Raw genomic sequence first — 21,444 nt, 5'->3', positions numbered from 1 at the left:
GGCGTTTACCCTTGAACCACTCCTAAGTGTGTCTATGTGACGCTTATGGTGAAAGGAGGGTCGTTAAAGACAGTCATGTCATGAAAGGGGGACATGCTTCTAAACAGTGGTAGAGCCATGATTTTTATTTAGAGGATTCAAAATATGAAAAAGTGAGCATACAAACTAGCCGAAAGGGGATCCAACATCAACTATATGTACATAAAGAAAATATTACTACCAATATGTATGATTAGTATAATTTTTCGTTGAAGGAGGTTCGGATGAACCCCTTGACCCCAAGCTAGCTCCACCCCTGCTTCACGCGAAGATTGGGTGCTTCCTCCGAATTCTACATCATAAACGAAAGGAAAAATTGTGTGTGATATATATCTATAATCGGTAATCTATATCTATATCTATATCTATATTTATATCTATAATATATTAAAAGTGTGAAGACCCTTAGAAAAGTGAATTGAATTTTTTGTCCTTCGTTAAAACACTCCACTTTAGACAAAATCATCTTTTCACTATTTTTTCCTAATATTTAAAAATTACAAATTAATTAAATATATTTATGATAAAGCTTTTATTTATTAGAACTCCAAATTCCTAATATTAACGAAACAATAAAAATTGTGATTAATACTAATGTTATAAATGGACAAAATAGTGGGAAGAGTCCAAAACTTAGTAGGAGATCTTTATTTTGGGTGATTTTTTTTAAAAAAAACACTTATTTTTTTCAAAAATTTAAAACAATTGACTTTTTTATCTTCATTAAAAAAAATTATTTTAGACAAAATTATATTTTCACCTATTTTTTATTAAATTATTATATCATTATATTTATAATATTTACAATTAAAAAGTCTTAAAATATATGTTAAGCAAAAAAGGGTAAGAAATTTTTTAAAATTAATAATTAAGGAGTTTCTTTCGATATGAATGTTTATCGACTTTAAACTATATTTGTATTTACGGAAATTTTATAATTTTGTAGCATAACTTATGAAGAAACTAACAACTCTTCAACTAAATATTTTACATTATAAATATTAGAACATTTAAAATTTACCATATATATAACTTTAAATGCATCAAAAATTATAAATTATCAAACTCCTGAATCTATAATATATAATATAAAAGTTAGAAAACCTTTTAAAAAGTGATTTGAACTTTTTGTGATTCATTAAAAGATTCTTCACTGTCTTTTCACTATTTTTTTTTAATTTATTATTTAATTACTTATATTATATTAACTAGACTCCTAAAATATATGAAAGGAGAATCAATTAATATTTTTGTTTGAACTGATCAACTAAACAATACTCCTACATAGGATAAAAATAATATTCTTAAAATAGGACTCTATTAAGGAAATACTTTTATAAATATTTAGATGCACGATAAACTATGGAAGAAATTGGTTTACTTATTGTGAAAATATGATTGATGCTCATTTATCGGTTACATGTCTAGATTGATGGATGCTTAATTTTCTAACTCTCAACTTTTTCATTATTTTTGTCAACATGATAAAATTCAACGTGTGTGAATATATATATCTTCTTTGTTTTCATTCAAGTCATTCTTTAGTGTCAAAAGATTCGTTCAAAGAAGAATTATTTTCATCAAAATTATTATATTATTTTGTTGTAGTTTACAGGTCATAGATGAATTTATAGGTGGTAGATGAATGTTGGTCGGCTTTGAGAATTTTTTTTAGATAAATGTTAGGTTTAATTGTATTGTTTTTATATATTTGTTTTGAGATTTTTTTTGTATAAAGATAAAGTTCAGTTGTATTATTTTGATATCTCTATTGTCATATTATTTTGTTATAGTTTACAGGTGGTAGATAAGTGCCAGACGACTTTGAGGAGATTTTTGTGCAAAGGTTAGATTTAATTATATTGTTTTGATATCTCTGTCATCGTATTATTTTGTTGCAGTTTACATGTGGTAGATGAATGTCTATTAACTTTGAGAATTTTTTTTGGTAAATGTTAGGCTTAATTAAATAAATTCTCCAAAAGATGTTGAATTTAATTATTGTATTCATCTTTATTATTCAAACAAAAAACCTATTTAGTATAACATTTGAACTCAATAAAGTGAATTACACGCTCACCCGTACACCTAAACTAGTATATATATATATATAATAGGGCAAAGGTGTAAATGAATCACACATTTTGTTGAAGATCCAAACACCAGATTTTGGGTCAGTTCTTGTATGGGCCGAGGTTAAATGGGTATTACAACGATGGGCCTTGAGCAACTATGGGCCAACTTAGTTGGACTGCCAACAGAACTTATATTGGCCCATCTTCATTCGATCTGCAGTAGGTATCATAAAATTGCACGTTTCTCCGGCTAACCTTTAATTTTTGAGAAAAATAACATAAACATACACCTTTAACTTATCGATTTACACAAATTTCCACCTGTAACTATAAAAATATCAACTAATTATATATCTTCGTTGGATGTATTGGGAGCTAATTATGTAGTTCGACAGACCCAAAATCAGAAAAAATATATCAGGAGCTAATTATGTATCTTTATAAAGGAAAAAATGTATCTTCGTTGGATATATCGGGAGCTAATTATGTATCTCGACAGACTCAAAGTTGGAATTTCAGTAATTATGTAAAATATCAAAATTTTCTGTAATTAAGCTCCAAACTGTCGGAATTTATGTTGTTTTTTTCTTATTTTTTATCTTTCAAATAAGTGGTCTTTAGTTTTTGCTTTTTAGTAATGCCCAGGGAGAAATAAGTTCTTTAGAAACTGAAATCATATAGAGGCATCACTTAAGGAACGTGAAATATTATGATTTAAAAAATACAAATTTATGTCTCGCAAAAAAGGTTGTTTGTTATGAAGGGCAAAGCCTAAAGAGCAGTCATTTGAAGGGAAAAAGCGCGGGAAAAAGCGCTAACGACCCCAACCTTTTTGTCTTATTCTTCTATATGTTTGAAAAATTAACCTAAATATTTATCTATCTAATCGCTTTAACTAAAAATAGCTAGCAAAGGTAAAATATATGTTTATAACCACATGTAATTAGTATATAATCTTTGTATATAGGTTAAAAATAATTGACAGACTAGAGTGGTCTTTCATCAGGCATGCCCTCTCTTTTATTAACTTTCCTCATCACCTTTCCAACCTGATCTTTTCATGCATCTCCACATCAAATATTTCCATCTTTGTCAATGGAGGGACCCCCCCCCCCCCCCCCTCCCCCTTCATGCCTTCAAGTGGAATCAGGCAGGGTGATCCTATGTCATCCTACCTCTTTATACTTTGCATGGAGCTTCTTTTCAGAAAAATCAACTCTGAAGTGGACATCCTTCAATGGACCCCAATCCCATATCTTCTTTCTTGTTCTTGTATTCGAATTCGAGTGTGGTCACCAAAGGGATCTCGATTTTCTTGAACTAGTGGATTGATTTGGTGTGTGTTTTTGGGCTATTTGGTATCACCCTCTATCTCCCACCTCTTCTTTGCAAATAACCTAACCTTTTTTGCAAAAGATGGCCTTAAGAATTGCCAAACAATTAATAGGATTCTCCTAAGTTTCAGCTCACATTCTGGCCAGAAGATCAACCTTGCAAAAGTCAAAGTCCTTTTCTCTAAGAATTGTAGTAGAGAAGACCAGAATATCCTCTCCTCTACTTTGGGTATCAACCCCTCTTAACTCCTTTGGAATATATCTGAGATTTTCCATTTTTCACAAAAAAATCGGGGGTACTTCTAATTCATCCTTGTCAACCTCAACAACAAGTTGGCTGGCTGAAAAACAAAATTCCTTAACATGGCTGGCTGGATCACTTTAGCTAAATCTTTCCTTGCTATCATGCCAAACCATGTCATACAGTATATCCACCTTCCCAATAGTATTCATCAGCTTATTAACAAAACCCAGAGAAATTTCATTTGGGAAACCACTGATACCAGGAGGGAGATACACTTGGTAAAGTAGAACACAATTACTAAGCCTAACAGAGATGGAGGCCTTGGCTTTCAGCAGGCAACTATTAAGAACGACTCTCTTCTACGCAGTCTTGCCTGAGAATGTACACCAATCCATCCTCCTTGTGGGCCGCCATTCTCACATCCAAATATGGGTCTAGGGGCAAATCAAATAAGTCTGCATCCCGAACTTAGAATGACATCCACAGTATTGAGATACTCTTTTTAGTATGACATAATTTGTTCTAATTCCACTATACATCATGGTACCTTTGGGTGTACATAATAAACTTACTTGTTAAAAGTTATGGTGGGATGATTCAAATTCCTCTATTTTTTATTAGAGGTATTGTGCTCGAGCCCAGAAAAATAAAATAAATTTTGTTGAAAATATCACCCTAAAAATAAATCCTGCGATGTGTAAATCCGAATTAAACGAACTCAACGAAGATATCAAACACCAAGTAAAAAATTTAAAGAAAAAGAAAAATAACACTTCGTCTTTTCAATCGAAAAAATTATCTTTACTCCAATAATAAAGATCTAAAGGTTTGAAGAAAATATTTTTTAAAAAAATAAGTAATCTACTAAAGTGATGCTTGTAATTAACGTGATTAAGTTATTTTCTTAGATTAGTATATCGAAATTCGAAACTTTAGCCGGCACTTACTTTGCAGGGGGGGGGGGGGGGGGGTTCATATAAGATACCAAATGGCATGCCAATATTTGATAGTATCTACTTTCAAATTAAATAAGAATTTATCAAGTAATATTAATTAAGCTTTTTATTTAACCCCTTCCAAGAGCTTCAATTCTCTTTCTTCTTTGGTGATACAACTCACAATTTTAGGATTGAACGCAGAGGTGATTACTGTTCGAGCAACTCTCTCTTGTCATTGTTATTAAGGATGTATTTGATATGAAAAAAAAAATATTTTTCATAAAAATATTTTACATATTTATTTTCTAGTATTTGTTGAGTAAAAAAAAAATAATTATTCTAATAACATTAGGATACAACCTAGCAAAACACTATGGAGATGGAAAGAGGAGTAGAGTGGCGGGGGGGGGGGGGGGGGGGGGATGGTCGTCAATGGGTGGCGGGTGGCTGGAGATGTTGAGTGTGGCCAGAGATGAGACAATAAACTTCCAATATCACTTGTAAAACTTATTTTTCCTACTATTATTACAAAACTCATTTTCCTCAAATCATTTTTAAAAACTTATTTTTCTAGAGAAAACGAAGGACATTTTGACCAACTAAATATGAAAAATAAAAAAAAAAATATTTCATATTTACTCATGACCAAACACTCCCTAATTGGAAGAGGATCCAACAATGAATTTGCTTCATTTTATTTAAGAATATCATGACATGGGATGGGAGTTAGCTACAAGAAGTATAGTACTACAAATTATTTACTAATTTAAAGCGTAGTTAAGATTGTCCAAGGCACAGTTCCAAAGAGACACTAAAAAGGGAAGCAAATTTTAGAACACAAACTACTAAGTACTTCCTCCACGATTATTTTTAAAAATAGTTATCTCAAATTATTTGTCCTCAATTATCAGTCATAATTATTATTCTTCTATTTTATCATTTGTAACAATTATTTTGAACACTTCAAATACCTCAATAAAATAAATATCTAATAAAAAGAGATTATATGTTAAGATATAAATAAAAGTAAAATAATAACATAACAATTTCTAATTAATATTTACTTTATGAGCTTTAAAAAAACATAATAATCTTCATGACCTGTTCAAGATTAAATTATTTGCTTTGTTCTATGTGGAATTAATTTTTATAATGAGAGAATCCTAGAAAGAATAAAGTATAAACTACATAAGTATTTATTTGTCTTGTTCTATTTCGCAATCTTTTCCTTTGTCAAATGCGCAAAATATAAAATACCTTGTTCATCCTCGACGAAGAAATTTATAATTATACTACTAAATTATTTTTTCATTTTAGTTTTCTTTCAATTAAAGTAAAGGCAACACTACCAATAGAGTGTTAATATGGGTCAGGCCCGTTGGGCCGGCTCAACCTGACCTGTAATTTGATGGAGTTAGACTTCAGTTTTTGTAGCCCATTTAAGGACATGACTTTTTAGTCCAGCCTGGATAAGCCCATAGCCCGTGGGGCTTGAGCAATGTGGGTTGGGCTAGCCCGTGGGCCGACCCGTAAGTCAAATACATATAATTATTTAAATTGTTTATTAGTATTTTTATTTAGTTCGAAGAATATCATGTTCAAAGTTATTTAATTTCGCTATTAGGAGTATTTTTTAGGTTGAAGACTTAATTAACAAGTATTAACACTATGTAATATTGTCTGGTAATATTTATGATTACTAGCATTCTAAAATTAAATTATAAAATATTATTTTTAAAAAGTGGGTTGACTCGTAAGGCATGCAGCCCACAAAGTAATGGTGTGAGTTTGGTGTTTCTTAACCCATCATTTTGATGGGCCAGTTCGGTCTGGCCCGTCAAACTCAAAGCCCGTGTGGGCTGGGCCGATCCATATTGACAACTCTAACTACCAACAAAATTTATCGAAAATATTTTTGACGAATTTCAAAATTTCATTTTTTTTAGTAGTGCATGAAGCAAAAACTTCTAAGATACATTTGAAATTTAAACTCTTCCATTTTATTAATTTTTGTAAAAAAAGTAAATATAAATAACTTAAATACCAATCCTTTTGGAAGTAATTACACTTTTTTCCACTTTTTTAATTACTTTACTCTCTCTCCCTATTAATATACATAACATAGCCGACATATATATAACATTCTGTGTATATGTTGAAATTTTTGTAATATGTTTAGGGAGTTGTGATTTTTTGTATTATTGGAAACATAAGTTGTGTATTTATGTAATTTTTAGGAAAAAAAAATCTTCTATGAAATCACATAAAAAAAATAAATACACCTAAAGTTACAAAAGTAGCATCTTTTTCATCACAATGACAATGAAATATTAAGTAATTCAATAAACCAAAAGATGTTGTTTACCTTGTGCTATGAAATGTTTTGGTCATCGTCGTATGTTGTAGTGAGATGGTTGAGATTTCTTATATATTAGAGATTTTAAATTTGAACTCTAGATATTAAAATATTTCTGTTGGAAGTGTCGGCAACAGAAATTAGCCATGCAATATGTGAATTTTAATTAGTCGAGTTTCAATACAAATACCAGACATTAGATGGAATACACACACACAAAAAAGGCTTCGTCTATGCCAAAAAGAAAACGACTTCTGCACAAATAAAAAAGAAGAATTACTCATATTCCTCCTATATTTTATCTTCTTCTTTTTTTCAGATAAAATAATAAACAAAGAATTCAAAGTTCAGAAAAAGAGGTATTTTGGGGGCTAAATTTTTGAAGAATTACTACAAGAGGAACTGAAAAAACATACTAAAAATTAAATTAAAAAAAAATGAGAACCTTAGATATTCTAATCCACTCCTGGATTTTAATTTTTTACTATTACTTCAAAAATTTTGATCCCTCTTCATTTTCTTTGTGATCTTTTGAGACAACTAATTAATCAAGAATCATTTTTTCTATTTCTTTTACTACATATCTTTTGAGCAAACTAATAATATATGAAAAAAAATTTAAATCATAGTCAATTTTATAAGATAATGCAAACAGTCTAAAAATTTTGCTTGTAAGATCAACCAACATGAACAAACATTGTACTAGAGTCGAACATTATCTCAAAAATTGTATTCGAATAATCTAAATGACGATCTAAAAAAAGGAATATTTGTGTAAATCAACCTTCTTTATAATACCACGTTTAGAAAATTTACTCAAACTTCCCTATTTTCCTAAAAAAAAATCCCATTATACAATTGTTTCCAAGTACAAAATATTACAAAGTCAGACACCCTAAAGAACAAGTCTATCATTGTGCTTAACACCAACAAATGGCATAATTTCTTTAATTTATAGCCGGCCACTTTAATTATTCTTCCTTTTATATTTACTTCACTCCTCACTACTCCACCAAAAATTCCTTTTCCCCCCCCTCTCCACCTATGTTCCCGGTCGAATGTGATCATTTCTAATCTTATTCGATTTTATATGTCCATAAAGTGATATATATCGCGATAGCTAGCTAGCATTGAAGATAATGGATAGGCTATTAACCCTAGAGCCATCTAATGTGGTGACTATACGACTTGAGCCAGGTCATAAATGTTCGGGTGAGGTAACCCTACGTAACGTCATGTACACCATGCCGGTCGCGTTCAGGCTGCAGCCGGTGAACAAGACTCGTTACGCGATTCGTCCTCAATCGGGGATCATCTCTCCATTAACAACGATCACTTTAGAGATAATTTACCATCTACCACCAAACACAACTCTCCCAAACACTTTCCCTCACTCTGATGATTCATTCCTCTTGCATAGTGTTGTTGCCCCAGGGGCAGCTATTAATAATATGGCCACTTCTCCAACCTTATTAGATATGGTCCCAATTGATTGGTTCACTACAAAGAAAAAACAAGTTTTCATAGATAGTGCTATTAAAATCATGTTTGTTGGTTCACCTGTTTTGTGCTATTTAGTGAAAAGAGGCTATATGGATGAAATTAGAGAAGTGTTAGAAAAAAGTGACCCTAATTGTAAACCTGCTGATTCAGTGGACTCCGAAGGTAAAACATTACTCCATTTGGCTATTTCACAAAGTAGGCCTGATTTAGTCCAATTGTTACTTGAATTTGGGCCTAATATTGAGGCCCATAGTAGATCATGTTCAAGCCCATTAGAAGCAGCATCAGCATTAGGCGAATCACTAATTGTTGAACTTTTACTAGCAAAAAAGGCTAAAACTGAAAGAACACAATACTCTACATCAGGCCCAATACATCTTGCTGCTGGAAATGGTCATTTGGAAGTAGTAAAGTTACTATTACTCAATGGTGCTGATGTGAATGCCTTAACGAAAGACGGTAACGCGGCCTTGCACATCGCGGTGGAGGAAGGTAGGCGCGATTGTGCGCGTGTTTTGTTGGCCAATGGCGCGAGAGCTGATGTGAGAAACGCGGAGAATGGTGATACGCCTTTGCATATTGCTGCTGGATTAGGCGATGAACATATGGTACGCGTTTTGATTCAAAAGGGGGCTGACAAAAATGTACGTAATAAGTATGGTAAAACTGCGTATGATGTTGCTGCTGAAAATGGACATAACAAGCTTTTCGATGCCCTCCGTTTAGGTATGGATTTAGTATTTCAATATTATGAGTTCGAGTCTGAAATTCTACTATATAACTCATCTGATTAACTCTGTTTGAACTATATTATACGTACTTAGTGAACTTTTTAGCACGTATAGAGTAACATAGTATGAATCAAAACTACTGGTAATTATACGTATAGAGTATACACACATCACCCACCATATATACTATGTATTTTAATGTGTAGTAACATGTTACTTGACTCATTTTTCAGCGTTATTATTGGTAATTGTATTTATCTTCTATCAAATCACCTGGAAATGAACTACACATGAAGTAATCATACAAAAAAATGGGATTGGTAACTGGGAAAATAAGGTAGGTTACCTGCTACAACATATTAAAATATGCTAATAATCTGAACAAATTTTACATAGTTTGGTTAACTTATGTTGTAAGTTAGATCCATTGAAAAGTTATTTACCTTTATAGTTATCTTTTTAGGTAGCGTGGCAATATAAAACTTATTTTTACACAATTAGATGAAAGTTTAACTCAACTTCACTTATATGTTATGTCTAAGTTATAATGTTCTTACACACTTAGGATAAAGTAATTAATCAACAACTTGATTATTCGATAAAAAAGCTTTACTCACTGACTCTAAATCCTCGATCTGGCTCTGTAGGTGATAACCTATGTGTGGCGGCTCGAAAAGGAGATGTAAGAACCATCCAACGGCTCCTAGAAAACGGAGCCAGCATCAACGGCCGCGATCAACATGGATGGACAGCATTGCATAGGGCAAGTTTGAAAGGACGGATAGAAGTTGTAAAGGCATTAATCGAAAATGGAATCGATATAAATGCGAAAGATGATGAAGGATATACTGCATTACATTGTGCAGTTGAAGCAGGACATGTTGATGTAGCTGAATTGTTAGTTAAAAAAGGTGCAGATATCGATTCGAGGACTAATAAAGGTGTTAGTCCATTGCGAATTGCAGAGTCTTTGAAGTATTCGGGGTTGATTAGGGTACTCATGCAAGGTAACGGAGCGAAAGAACTAGGAGGGACAAAATTAGAAACTAATTTTGTGAAATTGTATGGTAAAATGGCTAAAGATGTAGAGATTGGTAGTGTCAAGAAAAGAAGTCATGTGAATAAATCGTCAAGAGTTCGGAGGAGTAGCTTTGATAGAACCATTCCATTGGCTTGTTGATCGGGTGATCAAAGGGCATTTTGGTGTATTATAATCTTATTACATGTCAAGGTGATAAACGTACTACATGACTAGTGAAAAATTCCTGAAAGAGTTTAGGATACGTCGAATCATGAAGAGTACGTTTGGAAGAGTAGCTTTGATAGAAATGTTTCATTGGCTTATTGATCAGGTTATCGATGTGGTCCTGTAAAAAGACAATTCGATGCACTAAATGGGATGATAATTATATGATCATGCTAGTCAAAATTTTCTCAAGAATCTAGGATTGATCGAGCAGTAAATGGTAAATTATATTGTTGTGTTAGGTTTTAATAATTGTGATGTAATTGTTGTATTTCATCAAAAAAGAAATCACTTTGCTAGTTTTGCTTGTATTGTTGTTGTACCTCTTTAGGGCGTGTTTGGGAGGACAACATTTTTATAGAAGTATTTTCTAATTTTTCCATGTATATTTGGAAGAAATATTTTTTGGGCAAATTTTTTTCTTAAAAATCATAAAAATAGGAGGAAAAAAAACAAGTTACATATATGACATAATTTTACGTTCATTATTCTCTACCTCCGCTCCGGCGACCCCCCAACCGCCCCACCCAACTCTCTAACATCTCTCTCCCTCCCCATAAAATTTATCTAATTTATATACAAATATTTTTAGTCGATATTTTTCTGTTTGTCTAACGCAAACACACAAAAATCACTTATTTTATGAGAAAAATGTTTTTCTTCGTACCAACCCTAAATGTAACCAACATTTGTTAGTTGACCAAAAATTGACATTTTATTATATGTATCAATCATTACCAATAAGGCAGTAACATGTCATATTCCACTTGCTTTCAATATAATATAAACCATGTATTTTTACCAACCAACTTATAGAGACCCATATACTCAACTATCCATCAAATTGGGATCTTTTCAACAACCACAACACAACTACAATTTGTAGAAAAATTTAGGACCGTTTGGTTGCAATTTCAAATATTTTTCACTTTATTTGAAACTTATGAAGATGAATTTGTTACGTTGGCAAACACGCTTTGTAACGCTTTTTCAAATTGAAATTCCAACTCCGAAAGTAAATTTTATAATTGGATACTTAATTTTAAATAAAGTAAAAGTTTATCCTGAAAATAAGTGAATAATTCTCGTGATCAAATCACCCGTTGGACTCAATTTTGAAGAAACTCAAAATACACTTCACTTTCATTTGACTCAATCCCATCCATTTATGCTTACTTTGTGTCAACAAAATTCTGAATACAAACATATATGTTTGTCACACTCACCAACCTCACCAACCCCTCAAAAGAAATATGAAAATTTATATATAAAGTATATATACACACATAAAATGTCACTAATCTTTACCAACCTACTTTGAAAAATACATGCCTTTGTTCAAGTTAACTATATTCCACCACAACTCGTCTCCGTATGTGTGAGTGTGATATACTTTTCATGAATCAATACCTTTTATATAACAATAAAATTTGAATTTAGTAATCATAAATGATCCGTTTGCCTCAAGCTGAAACTTCTATTGGTCAATGTCATCTGGGAGCAAGTAAATTGTGGAAAAAGGACATAAATAGTACTTCGGATGAAACTAATGACACGAAAATAGTCATGAAATTTTAATTTCATTTTCTAGTCATTTGTTGACAGCTTTATAGAGCACTAATATATATATATATATATATATATATATATATATATATATATATATATATCTTATACAGATATGTATTCTATACAACAAAGATACAATTTCTATATGCATATATATATATATACACACACAATGATATAAATTCTATGCACGTCATAGTCAAAAATGCATATTCAGTATAACAATAATACAATATTTACCCATGAATTCGCTGCTCTATTTCTTTTAAGAACTGTATTAGCATGATATATGGACTGTATCAATATGATATATAAATCGTATCTGAACTCCATGGATCAAAATAACCCAAATTATGACTTAATGTGGAAATTGTTTAGCTGACTGACTCTTTTTTGGCAATATATCAAATGATGGTCATTCGTTTTAAAAATGACCAATCAGTGTCCTTTTCCCGTAAATAATCACTTGTGATGGGCCTTCTACCTCCACGAGGCATTACACTGTACATGTGCCTAACTGTTGTATACGATTCAAAAAACAAAAATAAAATAAAATAATAATAATAATAAGTAAAAATTAAACAACCTTTTTACCATGTTGAATTATGTCCCTATCTCATTTAAAAAAATTTAAAAAAATAAGAGGAATATATTTTTACTTATTAAATATACACATTTTATGAAGAAAAAAAATTATACGAGGTCTCAACATGAAATTCAGTATGGTACATGTTGCTAGTTGCTGAGAAGATATATTTCTTTGTGCAGGTATAATATGTTGTCTTTGCAAAATCGATGATCAAACGCTATACATATAGCGTCTACGTCACATTTTTGTTATAGAAATTGTTATATAATTACAATTTTTTCAGAAACGGTTACACATTTGAATCCATTATTGTCTAGAAGTGAAACAAAAATCAAGTTTCTACGTAATTTCGGAACATACAAGACATTGTTGAGTATCAAAACCTTGCCTGAAGTCATTTTCAAACACATTTTTCCTGTTCCTTCTACCTCAGTAGTAACGGCATTAGCCATGTAGATCATTTCTTCTACTTAAGCCGAAGCGAATAACGAAAACAACTCTTTTTTGGCACACACATGGCGGGTGGCACCAGAATCCATCCACCATTCGCGAGGATTCCCCACCAAGTTGCATTCTGAGAACATAGCACACAGATCATCACATTCTTTGTTGGACTCAACCATATTAGCTTGGTCCTTTTTCTTGTCTTTCTTAGGGGCACGACAATCCGTGGACTTATGGGCAATTTTGCCACAGTTAAAGCACTTTCCCTTGAATTTCTTCTTGGTTGATTGCTTCCTTGTACAACTTTCTTCCTTTTCTTAGAATTGTTTTAGTCATCTTCTATAATATGTGCTCCATTAATTGTAGAATTCCCTTTTGACCTTCTCTCGGCAGCCTTATTATCCTCTTCAATATGCAGTCGGACAATAAGATCTTCGACAGTCATCTTTTTGTGGTTGTGCTTCAAGTAGTTTTTGAAGTTTTTCCACATAGGTCGTAGCTTCTCAATGATCGCTGCTAGTTGAAATGCATCATTCACAATTAAACCTACAAAACAGTTTATGTGAGTACTAAGAACATTTTCAATTTGTTCAACTAAGATATTTTTCAAAGATATACCTTCCGCTAAGAGATCATGGATGATTACTTGCAATTCCTGAACTTGAGAGACAACCGATTTTCTGTCTATCATTTTAAAGTCCAGAAACCTTGCAATAAAGAATTTCTTACTTTCGTATCCTCTGTCTTATATTTTCGTTCTAGTGTCCCCTCACAATTCCTTCGATGTCTTAGTTCTACTGTAAACATTGTAGAGGTCGACTTGGAGACCACTCAATATATAATTCCTGCAAAGGAAGTCCAAGTGTTTCCAAACTTCTACAATCATGAAATGCTTTGTTTGAGGTTCCCTCGGGTACCTCAGGAGCATCCTCAGTAGTGAACTTTTGAAGGCATAGAGTGGTGAGGTAAAAGAACATCTTTTGCTGTCATCGCTTAAAGTCAATGCCCGCAAATTTTTCAGGCTTCTCCGCAGGTGCCATTGGTTGCGGAGCATTTGCTCGACTTGTTGAGGCAATACTAGTTGCTCCCACAGTCGTAGCCGCATCTTGCATTTGACTTTCGTTAGTCATTTTTCCTGTCACCACAAGACAATAAAATTTAGTATTTTCAGAATACTACTTATAAAGTTAAGCAACTTTAAACTCTTCTTCTTGTTTCTAGTTAACGATCAAGTTTTTATGACTTCCAATCATCAACCGAATGATCTTTAACTTGTGATGAAGATTTTATGTCTTCAAATCACTAGTTAAGTTCAAACGGAGTAGAAAGTTTAAAGTTTTAATCTCCAAAAATAAGCAATACAGATTCTGCAAAAAAAATTATTCCTTAAGATTGTTATTCTTCGTAGTTTTCGGGTACAAGAATCTGTAATTTGACATAATAACTTCAACACTAGTTCAAGTTTAAAACAAGAACACTATGAGGTACAATAATACCCTCAACACAAGATAAAAGTAATCCTTCAAAGAAGTGTGTTCTTTTTCTGAACAGACACAACTATCTGAACAGTCACACCTTTTCCAAAACAATATGTCTTTTGTTCAAAGGTTGTGTCCCTCCATTTTCCATTCACACCAATTAAACCCAACACTAATTACACTATCTCCCACTTTTTAAATTACTTTACTCTCTTCCTATTAATATACATAACATAACCGACATATACATAGCATTCGAGTATTGAAAACGTAAGTTGTGTATTTATGTAATTTTTAGTTAATTAATATAATTAATTAGATACATTAACGTCTAATTTAAAGTTAAAATTTCACATAAATATTATAATCTTTATAATTAAATCATATCGCGTCAGCATGTCTAGTACATCTTTTTTATGTGTTATATTATTTTCTCCCTTTCTTTTGGGACTTATATTATATGAATGCTTAATTATTATATATCTAGATAGACATGATTATATTTAGTTTTCTAAATTTATGTGTTGTCTGTTATTTAACTCCCTCTTAAGAAACAAAATTAAAATACTAAACAAATAATATTTATAGTTGCATAATAACATGTTAGGTTTTTTTTTTTTTTTCTTTTTGTAGGAATTAACAGGTTAGTTTGTTAGCTACTTACTTACCCAGAAAATTCCATCTAATGTTTGAGTACTTTTTTTTTCTCCTTGTTGTACTCACTACTAGGGCACTTAAATTTAATACTTATTCTTTAAGATTATTTTTTTTTGGTTGTAGCTATCAATTATTGTTGAATAAAATATGACCACTCATGTTGCATGATTTTCAGTAAATTAAAGTAAGGATCTTGATTTGATGACGTATGTATTCTTTTCCCCATATGTATTATCACTTCTGAATAAGCACAAAAAAAAAAAAAAAAAAAAAAAAAAAAAAATAAATAAAAAAAAAAAAAAAAAAAAGACAAGGATCTTTAACATTTGTTATAGAAAAAAAAAAATGATACTCCTAGGAATAATGAAGTTAGATAGGACAAGGTAAAAATGATTTTAGTGATCCACAAGGTAAAAGAAGCATGGTTAAAATAATTTAGATGTGTGAAAAGTAGATATTCGATTGGAGGCATCAGCGTATGAAAGTTTAACTATAGTTGATTTAGGAGAGACGGAGATAAATCAAAGAAGAACTGAGAAATGTGATCAAACGTAGCATGAGACATCATCAGCTTATTATTGATATAGAGGCGAATCTATATGCATTTCTTTGGTGTTCCGTTATTCGTTAATCTGTCGTAGATTATGTATAATTAATTACAATAAAAAAAATATAAAAATTGATATAAGCTTCAAAAAACACCCACGAAATCAAAAAGATAGTCGGATGTTTTAGTTTTCAGGCAAAGTCTTAAAACTTTGAGCGTCAATATGTGTGTTATAACCTCACGACCACTTATGACTCCTAAATTTTGAGTCCGCCACTGTATTGATAATATAGCCCTAGATTAAGGTTTGAAAATTGAGTATTAGAGCAGATGATTAATAGGTAGTTTTGTGCGGTAGCAAATCTACGAGGGAGAAGCAAGGAGCTATATCTTGCTCTTCTCATCTTCTCCGTATTTAGTGGTATTATTTTACCTAGTATTTACATTGTATTTTAATTTTCATTGTTATCACTATTATTTATTTCGAATTCTTTATTTATCTTATTATTTTATTAATATATAATTATTTTTTTCACGTTCTTTTAAAATTGACGGTCTAGAAGAAACAATGTAACCTCTTTATCTCACAAAAATAAAAATAAGAGCTGTATGTATTGTATTCTTTTTCAAACTACATTTATAAAATTACGTCGAATATATTATTCTACTTATTGCTATAGTGTAGTCCTTTCTCTTCCGAACAAAGATTAAATATAAATCGTGTCGAAATTAAACTGGATTATTTATCAAGCAAGTTTAGTTCTGGTCTTATTGTAGGAGTTGTAGAGTACCTCAAGAGCATTTAAAAAAAAATAAAAATATTGGAGTTAAAATAAGGGAGAAAAAAGTTGGAAAAATCACAAATTGATATCTGAGTAATAATTATTGATAGCCACCAAAATATCTGGAGTTGATGGATAGTGGTAGGCATCAACTTCAACACATCTGAGATTCCTCATATAAAAAAAAATAAAAAATATTAACAGACCAACTATACAAAAAAAAAAAAAAAAAAAATTGCTGGAAATACAAAAAGAATTTAAAATTCTATAATTGTTACTCACGTTACCAACTCACTAGGGGTGTTTCTGGTACAGTACGGTTTTAAAAATCTAAATTTGGTAAATACAGATTTTAAATTTTGAAGTGCTATAATATTGGCATACCAATTACATGTGATCATATTTTATCTGATTTAGTAAGTTGGCAATTATAATTTGTTCGGCTTCAACTTATGTAAGTAAAAGAAAAATATTATGATTTTAATAACGATGAGAATTATTTCATGCGTTAAAATGAATAAAAGTTATTTATTATTAAAACGCCTACACACATATTTAAATAATTTGTGGCGTGTGTTTGTATTTAGTAGTAAATGAGGCAAGAAGCTGTTAGTTGGAATGATTTTAGAATTTTAAGGTATTTCATTAATTTATATTAAATTAAATAAATTAGTACTCATATAATAATATAAAACATATGGTGATTAGATATATAATTAAGTATTTCGATATGATATTTAGCATTTTATTGCTTTTCTAAGTACATCAATTTCGTATCAAACATTAAAACAATTTCATGATATATATATTAATTACCATATCAAATATCATGATTAAATTATCGAAAAAAATAATTTTTATAGGGTAATTATATATTATCAAGTATGCACGCCACTAAACTCACCTAACAAATTATCATATGAATTTTTTTTGGGCTGCTGCAAATGTTGACATAGAAAATGTATGCTTTAATTTGGCTTTTAATATCAGTAACACAATCAATAAGTGGCTCGTATTGACTACCACCAACTTTTTCCCTTTGTTTATTTTCTTTTATTTTATAGACGTGTATGTTTTTATTGACTTGTGTATATTTATATGGTAAAAAAAAAAGTTAATTGAGAAACACAAAATTGGTAATGCGAACGTGACATTGATGACGGAGGGCGGATCGTAAGATTGATAGATTTTTAGGTTGACAAACTTTTGAATATGAAATGTACGTGATATTTTAGATAAATTTTACATCAACGGAGAGGAAAATAAAAAAGTTTTATAAGGCATAACTCGAGTTCACATGACACATATATTTTTGGAGCTCGATGTAACCAGGACCAATTATTTGATGTTTCGACACTCATTAAATTTGAGAGAGGCTAGATATAATTATATAAAAAGGTATAAAAAGAAAAGCACCAAGTAAACCAAAAAGATAGCTGGTGCTTTGGTCTCATAGCAAAATCTTAAAGCTCTGGACATCAATATACGTGGTTGAACCTCTCGAACACCCACGATCCCTAAATTCCGGATCCGTCACTGGATGTAATATGGCCGGAGGAGAAACCAACATTTGAAGTTTGCGTGTTCTGAATTCTAGTTTCATTAAGTTACTGAGTTCTAAATCAATAATTTATAACATATTCAATGAAAATTTAAGATAAATATAGAGTTTGAACCAAAGGCGCTGCTGCCTATTGAATTTGACCTAACTCATAAAATATACTCAAGCTCCAGTACCCCTAAATGAAGCCCGAACGACAAATTCATACAAGCGTAGATCTCCAAATCGAATAATACGTATCATGAACTTTGATATTACTTAATCAAGCTAAGGGGGTTAATTAATAGAATCATGGTAAATTTGCTTGAATGATGGCATTGAGTGTGAAATCTCATATGTCTAGTAGTATTATGAATTCCTTAGACTATAAGTCAAGATCTACAATAGTAATACTACCATTGATTTTGTTTTACTCAAATGTTGAAAACTATACATCATTAACTGTCTAATTAACGTTAGATACACCGACAGGCAATGGTCTTAAAGATGATTATGTATGGGATAATGTGCAATGAATTATAGTGTATATAATAAGTATCAAATTAATTAGGATTAAATTTTAATTGTGTTACTATATTTGCATTTGATTCAATGTTGTTGAAAGCTTCCAACCTTGTCAAAGACTTACATGGTAATTGCATAGGTATATTCGATCGAGACTAACTTCTATGGAGCGCGACAGATAACGATCATTTATGCAGTTAATTAACACACTTTACTAACGATCTCACAGAGTGAATTGTGTTTATAGACGGATAATTATGTGACAACACTATAAAAAACGATGTTTTCATGTAACACGCTGTTTTTTCTGCTTGCATTGCAACCCAATATAATTAGTTGATGAAGTCAATACAAGATTAGAATTGTTCCATGAAAAGTTAGTAAGTTTTTTTTTAAAAAAAAAATAAAAATTGGAACCATCTAATTAAAAAATTCTCCCTTTTGAGAAGATGTGATAGGGAGGGTATTGTATAAAAAATTGTAATATGGTGATAAATATTTTCGATCTATTCTTAATAACATGTCTCAAATTTAATTCTTTTTAATAAAATAACTTTTAGAACAAAGTGTTTTATTCTTTAAATTTAATTTTTTGATATGAACTTGAATTGATCGAGCCAAAATTAGATACTAATGACGACAAGAAAAGAATAGCATAAAAGAATAGCATAAAGAGATTTCATGAGAGTGAAACTAAAAATGTTAATGTTGAATCCAAACCCTATTCATGGCTTGTACATGATTAAGTTTTTCAGTTATTATAACTAACATTTTTGTTTTATCACCCAAAATATTTAAGCAAAAGAAAAGTTGTTTTTATTGTACTACATAATACACTTTGGATAAAAGAACTGTAGTAATACTTTGTATTAATTATTTATCTGTGTAAAAAAACAAATGACTACGATAATAATCCTTACCCTACTTGACAAGTTGCCGAATGAGAAAATAATCTACATGCTTTTTTTTTTTTTTTTTTTTTTATATCCAGTATTCACATTGGATCCGACTAAATTTAATTTATGAATTGTACGATCCATTTCTAGGAATGACATTTTCAACATAATTTTTTCCATGAACATTTTTCATTCTCAAACTCGAGATATCTAGTTAAAAGTAGAGGAATTCCAATCCACCCCTCCACCCCACTCCATTTCATTTACTTAGTCTTTTATGCCATAAAATATTTATCTAAATATGCCATAAAATATTTATCATTTATAACTATATAATTTTAATACATGCATAATTCACTTTTAATGTGTAGTATAGATTTTTACTAAAACAAGCATAATATATTTAAAACACTTATAATACATTTATATTGCACGCATAATTCAGTTTTAGTACATAGAATAACACATCTATTTTACATGCATAATTCGTTTTTAATAAACAATACAATCTTTTTTACCAAAATAAATGTGATACATTTTAATTTCTAATATATCTATATTGCATATATAATTCACTCTTAATACATAATACTAGGGTGGACATTCGGTATTTGATTCCGTATTATTAAAATTTGAGTTCAATAACTCGATAATCGATAATTAAAAGTAGTATCAAATACCATACTTTTAAATTGCGGTACTATAATTCGGTAATCAGTAAATTAAATTTTGGTTCGATATGGTATTTGATAATACTATATTCCTATTTTATCAATCTAAATTTTTAAAAATCAACCTACTCACAGTGAAGACAACAACAGATATATTTAAGTAAATAGAGTAAATCCGATTGAAGCTTTTGATTAATGCTATTGTAATTTAGAAGTGAAGAACGGTGAATGGACCTTTTGACCATCGAGCTTTGAACGGATAATGGATTAATTAAATATATTATATTTATAATTTTCAGGGTTGACTTGTATTTAATTAATAATTTTTTATTCGATAAATATCAAATATTAAATGATATTAATACATTGTCCCAAACTCGAACCCAGATGCCGTAATCTTAAAACTTCACTCTCAAATATCATATCAAATATCGAATTATCGAGCATCAAATAACAATTTTTTTATTTGATTTGATAATTTGATTTTTAATATTTTATGTTTTGTCCTATGTAATACAGTTGCGATAGATGATGTAATATTTCTTAATATAATATATATAAATAATAAATAATAAATATTTAAAAACTATAAATATTTTATAAAAATATTAAAATAGATAATTTTATCTAACCACATCATTTTCAACAACTGTCCGGGGTTGGTATTGTCCCCACTCCCCCACTTTCATAAATGAAAAAAAAAATGGCATTCTATTTTATACGAGTGTGTGAAATCACAATAATGCAAAACATTACTCCCTCCGTTTCAAATTATTTATCTCAAATTTTTTAAATTTGATTTTTTATTTTACTTGTCTTTTCTCATTAATCAAGAAATGATAATTTTTTTTTTTCATATTTTACCCTTTGCATTAATTACTTTTTTTTCAAATTAAAATTTAAACATCATTTAATAGGGCTACTATGGTAAACTAGATATGTTATTAATTATTTTTTTTAATCAATGTGTCATCTCAATATGGAACGGGTATAATTATCTATATATATATATATATATATATATATATAGTTTTCGGCGCACACTTCAAGTTAATATCCCTTAGATTTAATTTAGTTTATGCAGTTAATGTTTTAATGACTTAGTTTCTTAATTTAATTGCCTAAATTCATAGTACAAATATTTTTGAGCTATCAATATATCTTAGTCTATTATAGCGAGTAACTGATTTGATGTTCAATATTTCTAATTGGTGCTTATTGTTAATTGTAATATGTAATTTAAAAAAAAATGTGACGAATTAGAAGAATTTTTATTAGGG

The 21,444-nt window shown here is 30.3% G+C and overlaps 1 protein-coding gene across 1 annotated transcript; it reads left to right on the top strand.

Annotated features, from left to right (window-relative positions):
• Window positions 1–7,890: 7,890 nt before the first annotated feature.
• Window positions 7,891–10,922, top strand: LOC107854520 (protein VAPYRIN). The gene is made up of 2 exons (XM_016699524.2): window positions 7,891–9,215; window positions 9,868–10,922. The coding sequence occupies exons 1-2, from the start codon at window positions 8,126–8,128 to the stop codon at window positions 10,398–10,400; spliced, it is 1,623 nt and encodes a 540-aa protein (XP_016555010.2). The 5' UTR covers window positions 7,891–8,125; the 3' UTR covers window positions 10,401–10,922.
• The last annotated feature ends 10,522 nt before the right edge of the window (window positions 10,923–21,444 follow it).

The sequence above is a fragment of the Capsicum annuum genome, chromosome 10, assembly GCF_002878395.1.
Source record: "Capsicum annuum cultivar UCD-10X-F1 chromosome 10, UCD10Xv1.1, whole genome shotgun sequence".
Classification (NCBI taxonomy): domain Eukaryota; kingdom Viridiplantae; phylum Streptophyta; class Magnoliopsida; order Solanales; family Solanaceae; genus Capsicum; species Capsicum annuum.
Note: the sequence above shows the minus strand (reverse complement) of the source record. Positions and strands in the feature narration are given on the sequence as shown.